General features: G+C 55.7%; 2 protein-coding genes across 2 annotated transcripts; one reads left to right on the top strand and one right to left on the bottom strand.

Moving 5' to 3' along the window:
* Nucleotides 1–330: 330 nt before the first annotated feature.
* Nucleotides 331–1,143, bottom strand: D7B24_007544 (uncharacterized protein; the record flags this gene model as incomplete). Its single annotated transcript, XM_028641653.1, has 1 exon — nt 331–1,143. One exon carries the CDS (start codon nt 1,141–1,143, stop codon nt 331–333), a length of 813 nt encoding a protein of 270 aa, XP_028494419.1.
* Nucleotides 1,144–9,064: 7,921 nt separating this feature from the next.
* Nucleotides 9,065–13,237, top strand: D7B24_007543 (uncharacterized protein; the record flags this gene model as incomplete). The annotated part of the gene is made up of 3 exons (XM_028641652.1): nt 9,065–12,233; nt 12,289–13,164; nt 13,218–13,237. 3 exons carry the CDS (start codon nt 9,065–9,067, stop codon nt 13,235–13,237), a joined length of 4,065 nt encoding a protein of 1,354 aa, XP_028494418.1.
* Between the last annotated feature and the right edge of the window lie 243 nt (nt 13,238–13,480).

Raw genomic sequence — 13,480 nt, 5'->3', positions numbered from 1 at the left:
CATCACTACTGCTGCAGCACAGAGTCAATTGCAGCACAAGTATTCAATGAAGCAATGCCAAGGTGGTATTGTATGGTGTTTCCTCCGACGTGTATCATGACTTCTCAACCACACAAGATAGTTCGCAATTGCCGTCCATCCCTTCGCCAAGCATTCCACAGCGTAAGGGGCAAGTTCTGTCTTCTTCTGACTAAGTGTTTCCAATCGGTACTTCGTAAGGCGGAAAATTGCGACAAAATGTCTCTATCTATTTGAAAGCGTGCTCGTACACCTCAGCGTTGAATTTGAACATTGTCATTGACACATCATTGGCCTGTCAGCTGAGTAGTGTTACTGCTCGACACCCAGTCTCCTCGCAAGCTCAACAAAGCCACCATCTTTCTCCCCAATCCAGATATCGACCCAGTCCTTGGCATTTCGATATCTATCTTCATCATCCTTCCAAGCCTCTTCGCCCGGCCTCTCAACGTAAATGGTCCTCAGCCCACACTTTCGGGCCCCTTCCAGATCGTCGAGATGAGCGGCGACCATGGCAACATGCCCTGGCTCCGTCATCTCAAGGCTCTGGGCGGCTCCGAGGTACACCTTGGGATTGGGCTTATAGGCCTTGAAGTCCTCTCCCGACAGCCGCCGCTGAAAATTAAGACTCCCGAAGTCGTCCAGGTCCCGCAGCAGAGAGGCGTTCCCGTTGGACAGCATTGACGTGACATAATGCCCGCCCAGCAGCCGCAAGCCCCTGGCTGCCTCGTCCCACGGCCGTAGCCGGTGCCAGACCAGGCTCAACTCTCTCACCTCCTCGTCCGAGTAAATGCCCTCGAGCTGCCACTCAGCCAGCAGATCGACCAGGGCGTCATAGTGGTGCGTGTCGACGTCCTTCCACGGTGTCTCGCCCGGGATGAACTCTCGCACGAAGGTGCTGTAGGTGGTACGCCACTGCTGCGCGAAACGGCCCCAGTCATCGCGGGACAGGCGGCGGAGCTTAGCGATGCGGTCTTTGTCGGGGTGTTTTTCGCTTTTGGAGGCGGCCCGGTTGGTGAGCTCGTCGGTTACGGAGGAGCGCCAGTCGACAGTGGTGCCGAAGACGTCGAAGGTCATGGCCTTGACCTGGGTTTTGATAAGCTCGGGGGAGGAAGAGGACGACATGATGGCGGTGCTCGAATGAAATGAACGGTTTCCTCCGAGAGCCGGGGCCAAGGTTGACGTGTTTTTATGTGCGAAGATGGCTGCCATGAGGCTGTACTGACTGGATGATGACGTTGTCGGGCGGGCGGAGGCGTGCAGGTGAGGGGCTCCCCACCGCGACCGGCGCCGATGCCTCGGCTCGGGAACGGTTAGGGCCGGCGACTTTGCGCCAAGGCCGGCCTGGCATGGGTTTTGCATCCCCGGCCTGGGTGGAATGACTTCTAGGCTGTCCGTAAAGCTTGCGACTTGCGAGTCATCCTTGCTTCAAGGCTCTCGGTCGTCCTCTTTGCCTGTTGCAACAACGATCTGCTAAATAGGCCTACCTCGGGTCGGTTTGTTGCCCAACTCTGTTGGCCCAAACACAGTGATTGACATGCCATGTGGCCCCATCTTGATCAAGTATGCATACATCTTCCTTCCTTCGGGTAGTATGTTCCCATCCGAGTATCCTTCTGATATGACTCAAAGAACAATCGGGGGTGAATCGTCATCAGCTCGGTATCAGGTAGACAGCCACGAATACCACCCATCCTCCAGGCCCCCTTCGCTTGGAGTCTCAAATACTGAGCAACGAGCAGTGCCCAGTTGCAGAGGTTAGAGAATAAGCTGTCGGTCATCAGTACCCCGTTCAAGGAATGCCAGATCGCCTGAAATTACAATAGCAACGCGGCTCCCTTGCGACCAGGGCATGAGCGCCGACCGTTGCGCGTCGAGGTGGCAGGATGAAGATTGTCTCATTCCCTCCCTCCGATCTGGAGCCGTTGCCTGGATTCACTCAGGAGCGGATGCGACGTGCTTGATATCATCGTCCTGCATGTGCATGTGCTCGCAATTTCGCATGCTTGTGACGACAAGGATGCATCACCTGTCACCCCCGAAAGTTCGGAGCATCGACGCACATCCATCTCATCAGCCAGACGGGCCTGGAAATGCATCGGATATTGGCTTATGAGTCTGACGCAACCTTTCACTCCTGTGACGGCGGTAGACGTCTGAGGACTTCTCCAACGAATCTCCCCGTCACATGATGAAACGACTGCCACTTCTCAAGCATGCTTTTGCCGAGGGAGACTTTCGCCAATGACCTGGTATAGCATTTGAAGCCTCCAGCACTCTGCATATTTGACATGTTCTTGAAGGTTTCTTCATGTGTCTCCTGATGTCGACTAATTAAGATCCACATCAACACGGTGCGTCCGTCGGAGGCAGCCACGAGATGACAACCTTCTCCGCAGTGCTTGATATCTGCTGATAAACAATTTAGATTACCACGAATTGACAGGAGGAGCTCGTGGAAATAGGACGGCAAGATGTATTTCGCCAGCCCTGGGTAGGAGATCAAGAGTGAGGCTGTGCCGGGCTAAAGAGACGACGAAACTGACCAAGTGTGTGAACGCTTGGCCCAATGGACTTCGCCGCTGCGATTGTCACTTAACAAGCTCTGAGTGTCAGCATGAAGTATACACGAGCGATATCGACGATGTCAAATGCAACATGTATGTCCAATAGTTGGGGAATCGTCGGTATCCCACCCAAGACTACCTGCTCACCCGGAATCCCATTCGAGAGACAAGATATCAGGCCGGGGAAACCGTGACGAGTACATAATCGACCGGGCGGTATTCTCGTCATTATTGTCAACAGTCCTTCAACGTCGCATGTCCAATATCAACTACGAGTTACCCAGTTTCAAGGGCCCGGTGACTGAACAAACATAGCCGCACCAGCGACCAGTTGAATGGCATTTACATCACCTTGTGACGAATGATCATATTGTAGGGTGGCAGGGAACTGCCGTGATCGTTCATCAGTCCAGGCGATGATTCTCTATATCATACTGGCGCTGACAATCCGTCACAGCTCACCATGCTACCAAGCCCATGGATGGCTGATAATTCTGCCAGCCTTCCCCGTTCTTTTGCCGTCGTGATGCTCATGTCGGTCTCACCGGGCTTGACTACGCTCCATTCAACGGCCAAAGCTTGCTATGACTGGGCATCTGCCTACAACAACAGGGTTGATTGATTGACAGGAAGTTCCCCCGGCAATTAAACTTAGCAAAGAATCCCACTCAGTTCCGAGGACGTCAATGCCATAACGGAGGTATCGATACCAAACCCGGGCGACCCCAGGGGCTTGTCAGCGGGCTGGTGATCCGCCGGCACATATGGGGCTCGGTTGGATATGCACGTTAAAGAGCACAGTTATGGAGTATTGACAGCAAGTTTAGGGTTGTATAATGTGAGAAAGCTGATGAGTGTTGGTTGAGTGTGCCCGTCGTCAGCAGAGTCGACTTGTATCTTGATGAGATGCTCAACTGAAAACTCTACCACAACTTCGTGCGTCTAAGGCTAGCATTTGTTGTTTGTCTTGGAATCATACCAAGGCCCCGGTGATGACGTGCTTGTTATCGACCACGCCTCTTGCAAGATGAGGACGATCGAAGAAAGCAGTTTGTTTTTGAACCACCGTCCTCATGTCGCACGCGGTGGGCGACTGCAAACCCTGCGCGAGGTGTAACCTTCACAAGGCCGGAACCGGAACCGCATGGTGGCGGGAAGACGTCTGGCGTGCATTGTAACCAACTAATATATGCGGACCGTTGAAAACACAAAAAACACGCAATATTGACCCCCTACCTGTCCAAAGGCCTCTTGAGAAGCCTTCGCAAACGCTTGTGGCAGGCAACCTCGTCTCAGGCTACCGGCGCGACCACCCGACAACTCACAATCCGATCAAGGCTGGGCGATGGACATGGTCAACCTTCTGCGGCACGTAGTAGGAAGGACGAGGCTAGTCTTGCGGGTCACTCTCCAAGACTCGGCCTAGGAAGAGAGACCCAAAAGTGCACTGAGCGCCACACTCAGCTCAGCAGTGGTGCGTGTGCTTGGCGCGATCAATATGGCAAGGGATTTCCGAGGTCATGCAATGCAGACTGAATGTGACCATCACAGTGACAGCAGATTAGAAATAAAAGTGAAAAAAGGAAAATGGGATGCGGAATGAGGGGAAGCTCTTGATACGGAAACGTCGACCGAGTCGAGACCCAAAATTCGAGGTCCAGACAAAAAGCCCCGTCCAGGGCATGTGGCACGAAGCTGGCGCGACAGGATGCAGCGTTGAATGCATGTTGGTAGTGGCACTCCTCTCGAGGTCTTGTTTGAAGCCCTGCCCCAATTCTCAAGACGCAAATGCCCGTGGTGAGGCTAGGCACGGCCACATACCCCTCACGATCTAAAGGCTCAAACCATAGCCTCGGATTGTTTTAAGAGCCGATAAGGCAAGCAGCCACTGGCTTGGCGATGCATGATTGCTACTGGGTAGAAAAAACCTCAGAGCTTTGCGGCGTCGGCGGACTGGGAGTCGAAGTCCAGGTTCCCCTGTTGTGGACATTGGGATCGGGGAAACCATCGTGCAAAAGGGCTGGAAATATACTTTGCAGGGAAAGCCGCGATAGACTGGTGCCGACGGCGTGTTATTCCTGAGAGCGTTTAGTTTGCACGGGAGAATGGATCTTCGCCCGCCAGTTTCGAATAAACGAGCAGGTCCAGCTCAGCGGTACTGTGTTGCGAAGGATGGCTCGTTGGAGGCTTTGCTCGCCTGGGCAACCTTGCACAACCGGGGAAGCTGTCTGCTGCGAGCCGAGCTTGACCGATACCTAGTTGGGGGTGCTACATTAGGGGCGTAATCGAATCTGGGGACACCGGCAAGCACGGCTGCAGAACGCGGCACAGGGTGCAGACAGGCGAGCCACCAGCATATGACATGCGTAGTGCGATCCGGACTGCGAATTCTGACGGGCGCGTCACGCGAGCCGGCTTCCCCATCTCTCGCCAGCTTGTCTCGGGCGAACGTGGTCGATATCATGTTCTGCCCAAGACGCCGACGCTCAAAGTGGCTCGAGAACATGAGGGCAAGTGCGACAGGCCTGGGGCTGTAATCAACACATGCCCGATGACCAGGTTCTGATGTGACTGTGATACGGTGATGACTTATGGCCCAACAGGAAGACGTGCCGGATGTTGGCCCACTGGAGTTCGGCCGCAACAGCGCGGCCTGGGACAATGGAAGTCGCAATTTCCCTGTCGACGCCGATCGCCAGTTTGCCCAAGTGATGTTTGGGGGGATCAACATGACGAGGCCGCAGTTGGTCAGGGGCTGACATGGTTCTCTCTGGCTGTCAGAGGCACGAGCCGTGTGCCTTTCCCGTCATTGGAACCGTTGGTCCAGGTGGCAGCTAGCATGAAACTGAGCCGTATGGCTGTTGTCGTCGTACCCATCCAGGTAAAGTGCCTCTGTAGTGACAAGGCTGTCGCTGCTGTCCTGTGCACAACTCCGGTGCTGTGGTGCGTGGGGTGGTGCGTGGGTGACTGCACATGTACAAGTAGGTAGGCTGTCGGTAGTTGACCTTGCTGAGCGAAGCACGCCGGCCACCGACTGCTTTCAAGGCCTCTGATCAACATGTATGTACATGGTAGGCACCTCAACAAATCGCCCTTGGGTTTCCTGTCCATTGCAGATGATTCAAATAAACTTCTGCAGCGACGACGGCAAGTATCCGAGGAAGCACCCAAAAGCAAATATGCTTCCACCGCACCTGGCTCGCATGGCGCCATACCCCAGAGCAGGCAAGCGGCAGGCGGCAGACGGGTATCGACGGACGGACTCAAATTCATAAGGGCATTGTCATTGTGAGGGGGGTTGTGCCTTTGTCCCCAATGCCTAGCGGCGGGACGAGCTTCAGCGCCGTTCACCGGGAGAGGAGGGAACGCGAGAAAACGACTCAGGAAACGCTGACCACTAGACCTGGATGTGGGTGATGGTGGATGATGGTGGATGTCCTTGATGGGGCGTCTTTCGCCGTCCTTTGGGCGCTGTATGGGTCTGAACCCCCGCCTTGAGGTGGGCAGTTGGGCAGGTGCCTCGCTGACCTCTGGTTTGTAGTTGCCGAATAGCGAATAGCGGCTAGCGGGTAGGCAAGAGCTGCCTGCCCATGCCTCAAAGGATGCCCAGCAACAGCCACTCAAGCATATGCCTGGGGCAGAGATCTTCTCATCGGGCAAATCCAGGGGTAGGCTCCTCGGGAAATGCGCCCACAGCTGCTGCTGCTGCTGCTGCTCCTTTCGATTTTCGGATGGACCTCTTGCCTATTCTCCTCCCGACGTCCAACCGCTCTGGGGGCAACAGCCACCCGTCCAGCCGTATTGAGTCAGCTGCGCTAACCCCGTTTCAAGTTGGACCTTCCCTCCAAGAGGATTAGCCTGCCGATACCCTGGCGGGCTGTTGTGGAGCTGGAGCGCCTGGTGACCAATGCAGTCGCGATGCCGGACTCCACCTGTGCCGCCATATGTTGGATTGGGCTGTTTATGATGAGTGGGGTACAAAACGCGTGGATGGTTGAGCTTTGCTTGAGCTCTGTTCCTCTGCGTCTTCGCTCGCTGCGCTCTTTCGGCCCTGCCGTCCCTCTGATGCAACAACCTCGCTGGCCAGCCATTCTCGACCTGACTTTCCCCCCCCCCCCCCCCCCCCAACCGCCTCTGTCTTGTGCGCAACTGAGGCCTGCCTGTTTGCCTAAACTATTTCGTCAGCTCCTTTCCTTGATGGTCTTCGATGTCGCCCCCCCCGGCACGATTTTCTGCCTTCTTATGATGGTGGTCCATCGCTTCAAAGATCGCCCCATCGTCGTGCCGAGTTGAGCATCGAGTATCAAGCTCGAGCCGGGGTCCGAAGCACATGTCCAATGTGCCAATCCCTAGCTGCAGTAACGCGCTGCAAGCTTCTGCGGCCGCAATTTCCTCTCTCATTTCTCCTCTGGATGGAGCCGGGGTCTTGGTGAACAAGCTCTGCATCGCATCCGCGTTTCCTTTCCCATCCCGTCGCACCTAATCGGCCAATTGTGCACTCAGACCCCATGCAGCCTGTGGGACGGGTTCCTTTCGTTCATGGCAATGCTCGCCCATCGTACTCACAGCCGGACAGGCCGTTGCGGACCAATTTGATTGGATACGAATACACAAGGATGTGGACTGGAATCCCCGCCTTGGATTTCGATTCGACTCGACTCGACTCACTGTCTAATTGATGGACCGTCTTTTCTCAAGCCGGGCCCCTGGCCAGGGGGCAGATCAAGGACCAGTGGACCTGGCCAACTTGACTCGACGCCGTCAAGGAAGCTCGACGTTTCTGACTGCATTGGCCTCGACGAGAATAGACGCTGCTGGCTCTCTTTTCTTCACAACAATCAATCTCCTTCACATTGGATCAGCCTCAACCTCCGCACCACTCGCGTTCGAGCCGGGAACCCACCTCAGGCATCAGGGATTCCTCCATCATCCACCCCCTTGTGACCCTGCAGCTGTAGGACCGCACGCCTGCTCGCCAGCTCGCCCAGTTTAAACCACAGTGGAGCATTTGTACATAACCAGTCCGGGGTCTCTGGTTCTTCGGGACCCAAGTCCCTGTGCCATCCTGGTGGCATCGAGTGCGTGGTACGCAGCAGTCCAGAGCACCATCAAGGAATAGCTCTCGTCAATCTTCTCTTCCTTTCTCTTCTCCATCCTCGTGCTTTCTGATGCTCCTCACCCATTGAGCTTCGGAGAACCTGTTGTTGGCCCGCTGCGTTCGCCTCGGTGCTTTTCATCGGACCTTCAACGAGCTTCCTTGCAGCTCTGCAGCTGGTTTACTCCGCGACAATCCAGCCAGCCCGCTTCGGAGAGATCAAAGGCTCTACCGCCATTCCAGAACCACATCTCTTGTCTTGGACGCAGCCTGGGGGCCTTTACTTGCTTATTCTTTAGCGTTGGCTTGCTTCTGGTGTTTCAACTCGCTGCCATCCAATTTACTACCGTCGGTACGTTCCCCTTGTCTCAGACGGCCTGTCGGCGTCGCCAACCACCGCCGCGAAGCCTACGAGGAGGGGGGGAATCGAGGCTGACCGCAACTGCGCCGACCTAGGAATTTCACCTACTCGCAGCACAAGACTGCCTCGGACCTCACGCTTCATTCATACTTACACACTCGACATCCCCACACGTTGCCTTTCTCACCTTTGTCCATTCTGTGCCTCCTGGTGCGCCAGCAAGAACGCGCCCTGAAGAAAAACCCCCCCCCCCCCGAAACGTCGACATTCCGTACGAGTGCTTCTTGAACACGAACGAGCTATGCTCGGCTAGCGTAGCTTCGAACTTCATCTATTCGCGTTGCTTTGGATGTCTTTCAGTCTCGACGACTCTGGTTCTCGACTCCTTTCACGTTTCGGCTGTCGACGGCTTCAGCGTTTCAAGTTCGATTTTCGCCCCTGATATCTGCACTCTGTAAGATCACCACGATCCCAGATCCTCGCTGCTTAGCATGACACCCTCGAATCATTAAGGCGCAAGGCCCCCGTGGCATCTTACGCTGACAAGAATCATAGTTAGTCAGTGCGACAATTGATCGCATCTCCTGCTCGAGCGACCAAAAGCGGTCTTTCATCCAAGAATTCGTTCATTCGCTCCACGTTTGATCTGTACAAGGTATGCTCCTGCCCCTGCATCTTCCCTGCCCGGCTCCCCGGGTGATTGACTGCCTTTAACGGTGTTTTACGCCTTGAATGGTTGCTAACAGCCAACTAAGCGTCGATGCATTGATCATTGCTGGCGCAGACACTGCCTCCAGCTCTCGTTCTGTTTTCTTGCCAACAGGGATCATCGACGCAAGGCCAAGTGCTTGGACCCCCCCGCCGTTAGATTACACTGAGAACCCCCCTACCTCACACACCCGCACCGACAGCCGGCGCGCAAGTCGAATGCCTTCAGCCTAGTTGCTTCGTGCGAAAGTCGATTCATGTTCACCGGATCTCTCGCTCTTTATCGAGAGCGTCGCCGTGAGAACACCTAAGACCATGGCTGTCTGGGAGACGGAGGATGAGTCTAACGGCCCGGCCTCTCACTCGTTACCCACACCACAAGACACACCTTATAGAACACCGTCCAACGCTTCGAGGAGGTCACGTCGGTCTATAACTCCTCCAGGGATGCAGACCTCTCCGCCACTGCCGGCTGTTGACCGCGGTGGCAAGGCTTCCAAGCGGTCATCAAAAGACGTTTCCAACGACGACACGATCAGCGTTCTGGATCCTCGACGATTCACCCCGACTCTCCATGCAAACCTGGTGGCCGAGATACTCAACTTGAGAAGGGATCAGGAAGATAAAATCAAATTGATCGAGAACCTTGAGGCCTCGTTGCATGCTACACGAGGGGAGCAGGAGGCACTACAGGAGACTGCAACTGTCACTGCAAAGGAAACCAGATCCCTCAAACGCCAATTGGCTCTCCTTGAGGGTGGATCTTCGTCCGCTATTGGAGAGCTGGCTCGTGAGAGAGATGAAGCGGTTGAATCCGCAACGGAACTGAAGAAACGACTCGATGTTGCACAGCGAAAGATTCGAACGCAGGAAGATGATTCTCAGCGTGTTCATGACTTGTGGACGCGCGACAAGGACGCTTGGGACGAAGAGAAGCGAAAGTACGAGCGGAAAATCCACATTGCTGAGACAAGAATGAAAGTGGTTCTTGATGAGGTTGCCGCATACCAGAACGCGCACACCAATGGAAATGGCGCCGAGAGCGAGGCGGAGGAGACTGGTCGTGAGACCGACGCAGCGAGCATCCGCACAATGAGCATGACCAACAGCATTCGGTTCTCGACACAGCAGAGTCCTGGAAAGACGAACACCGGCAACTGCCTTGCGGATGAGCTCAACCTTGATGGCGATGATGATTGGCACACAGATGATGGCGGTAGGGAGAGCGTGCTCTCGCATCACCGCCATACGCGCAACATGAGCCGCGACAGCGTTGTGTCCAGAATGCACCGTCGCAACCAAAGCATCGAAAGCCTGAAGAGGCCAGGCAGCGTTGCGCGTGGCAAACTTTGGGTGAACCAGACCGTCTTGGAGGCCCTGGAAGACGGGATCCAAGAGGATGAGGACGAAGAGGAAGCACCACCTGCGCCAAAGTTAGCCTACAAAGACACGGGAGTGCAGTTTTCCCCTCCTCCGTCCCCTACACGCGAAGTTTTCAAACCGGCGACGCCAGAACCCCTAACACAGGTCGAGAGACCTCCCGAAGGCGACAGCCAGCGTCACGCGGAGCTGGAGATTGAGGCGAATCAGAGACGGAAACGCGTTCAGCTCGCCAGACCACTGAGCATCGAGCCACCGTACCGTCTTCAAGAATCGATGGTTTCAGCTGGATCGCAGACAGCAGAGGAGCCGCTGAGCCCGCCCAAGACGCCCAAATCCCCATTCCGGTCCATGACACCACCATCTCCGGAGATTGAGACTGTTCCCATGGTGTCAGCTTCGACACAGACCGAGAAGGAAGACGAGCCAGAGCCGCTGCAGAGGTTGCCTGAATTTGCCCCTTTGAGAGAGTTGTCGATTCCCAGCATCAGCGTCATCCCACCCACGAGCCGGCCGTCGACTCCGCGCGAGCCCAGACTGCCACTTTATAACAAGGATGCCGCTTGTCAAGTATCACTTCTATCGTCGCCTGTTGCTTCGAAATCGATCGGTGTTCAGACCGAAGAGATCCGAATCGACCAGCGCCTTGCTAGGCTTCCACTTCATCTGCATCCAGACACCATATCGTCGCGGCCACCGTCTCCCAACCCAGCGGCTCCAGCGAATGCTGGTGATCCTTCATTGGTTCAATTCACGCCTGCGCCCAATAACCTGCCGCCTAGAAACCCAAGACGTTTGACGAGTAGGCGCAGTATTGGTGATGTGCCACCATCACCACCGCTTCCCGCACCTCCGATCTCGCCGACTTTCTCCGGGGGGCTCTCCAACGGCCTTGAAAACACGCACAATGACGCCTACCCGGGCAACAACGACGACGGACCACTCTCGAGTCAAAAGGCACCGATGCGCCGGCCCCATCGCATCAGCAGTCTCTTCGCAGGATTCGATGCCAACAGCTCCGATGAAGCGGACGACTTTGGCGATGGTGACCTGAGCGATCCTGAGTTCCAGACGGCTTTGTCACACCCAGGCCAGAGACCGAAATCCAGTGCGGTAAAACCATCCAAGCGAAGGTCATCCGGCACGGCGACATCTCCAGAACATGATTCTATGAGGTATCATTCCGCGCCGAGAAGCTCCGCAAAGCCGCTCGGCACCGAAAGCTATAGCTATAGTCTACAGAGCAAGGAGACTGTCAACAAGGACAAAGACCCTAGCTCAAGAACTTCGGTCCAAATGGGTGCTCAACGTAGCGTGGAGAAGTCCATTGCCGGACCAAGCAGCAAGCCGAACGGGATGCGCCGGGCTGCTCTCATCCAGAGTGGTATTGCAAGCCACCAAGGACGTTCAAGGAGTCCCAGTCTGCCAGATCCTCAAGATCCCCCTTTCCCTATTCCAACGAGGGCAAGCTCTAGACGACCGCCATTCAGTGTTAGCGCGCCAAGCGATGGACAGCGAAGCCCAACACGAGGAGAGGGCGGTTGGCACAGGAGAGGAAGTAGCCGCACCCACTACCGTGCGAACAGTATCCGCAAAGTGCGTTCGGCTGCGGCTCTGCCACGCACCCAGCGTAACAGGCGACAAAGCCGGTCGCCACCACCGTTCTCGGAGACGACAGAAGTTCCCGAAAGCCCTAGCCTGCCGCCGCTGCCGCACAATGATATCACCTCCATGAGCCATCGTGAGCCCAGTCGATCACGCTTCAGGTCGTCCCACCGGTCTCAACCGTCGACAAACACGGCCCAGACGAGTCAAACGTATCAGACGAATCAGACAAACCTGACAGACCTGAACTCGATCGGAGGCGGTTCGCCAACCACCGGCGTTGTAGATGCCATCGCTCAGACAATGGTCGGCGAATGGATGTTCAAGTACGTGAGGAGGCGAAAGTCATTTGGCGTACCAGAAACAAACGGCAAGGATGACAACAGCAACGATCGTCACAAGAGATGGGTTTGGCTGGCTCCATACGAGCGCGCCATCTTATGGAGCAGCAAGCAGCCCAATTCTGGCAGCGCCTTGATGGGCAAGGCTGGCCGAAAGCGTAAGAAACCTCCAGCTTGACTTGATATTGGTCATGCAACTTACATTCTTTGCAGTGACGATTCAGTCTGTTCTTGACGTCAAGGACGACAACCCGACGCCCAAGGGTGGGGCGACACTTTTCAACCGGTCCATCTTGATTTTGACTCCGCAGAGGGCCCTCAAATTTACGGCCGTGTCTGCAGACCGTCATTACATCTGGCTGACAGCGCTGTCTTTCCTTGCTCACTCACAGCAAGCGGTACCCGAGATCATCACGGCCCCTCCGCCACCCAAGACAGTACTGCCAGACTTTGAGATGCCTCAGCCCAAGCGGAAGACAGGCATCCGGGACTCGATTCGCTTGACCAAGAGTAAGGCGCCATCGTTCCGACAGCCTCCCGTGCCCAGCATTCCCGGCAGCCTCCCGAGCGCACCGTCGTCGCAGGTCGGGGATGTCAGCAGCTCCAGGCAGACCGAGACGTTCCCGCCGTTACCGATGAGTAGTCACCACCAGCGCGAGCAGTCGAGTGATGCGGCCGAACCGCCCTTCATTCCACGTTTTCACGAGCGAAGCAGCCAGGCTATGGTGCACGGTAGAAAGCGCAGTAACACGGGTGGTCATGTGCCACCGCCACTGTCGTTCCGCGGCTTCTCGGGCCCGGCAGCAGGCCACAGTTACACCGATAGCAACGCAGGCAACAGCGTTGGCACGGCAGGCTCGTCTGATATTTATCAGTCGCATCGATCACAGGCGTCAAGTGGGGGTCCTAGCTGGGGCCTGAGCACGGCAGGGTCGCAACGAACGTCGGAAGCTTCGTCGCGGCCGAGCAACTTTTTCGATGCCATCGGCACAGTTCGCATGGAAGCTTTCATCAGCCCGCTGGCATTCTCTGGTGGTTTCGATGGGGATCCGGATGAGAATGATGAGTTCCGCTACCGCGCAAGGCGGCGTAGCAAGGAGATGCGTCGCAGGTCGAGCCGGAGCAGGCATCGCGAACGCCAGAATTCGCGAAGCACGCGTAGTACGAATGATTACTATGGCGGGAGTAAGACGGCGGGAGAAGAGGACTTTTTCCGCGATGATCCCTTCAAAGGATTTTAGTTTTTTTCTTTTCATCTTCACTGAGCATGAAGAGCTGAGTCTGGGTTGCCAGCACCAGATGGACATGTATGTATCATCTTTGTAGAAGATTCAAGGGATTGGGCACATGACCTGGGACCTCAGGGTCAATGGGTTTTGGGAGTTACGGGATATAAGGAGTTCAC

Source organism: Verticillium nonalfalfae, assembly GCF_003724135.2.
Source record: "Verticillium nonalfalfae strain VnAa140/NRRL 66861 chromosome Unknown scaffold_60, whole genome shotgun sequence".
In the NCBI taxonomy this organism is placed as follows: Eukaryota; Fungi; Ascomycota; class Sordariomycetes; order Glomerellales; family Plectosphaerellaceae; genus Verticillium; species Verticillium nonalfalfae.
The sequence above is the reverse complement of the archived record's forward strand: the minus strand, read 5'-3'. Positions and strand labels throughout refer to the sequence as shown.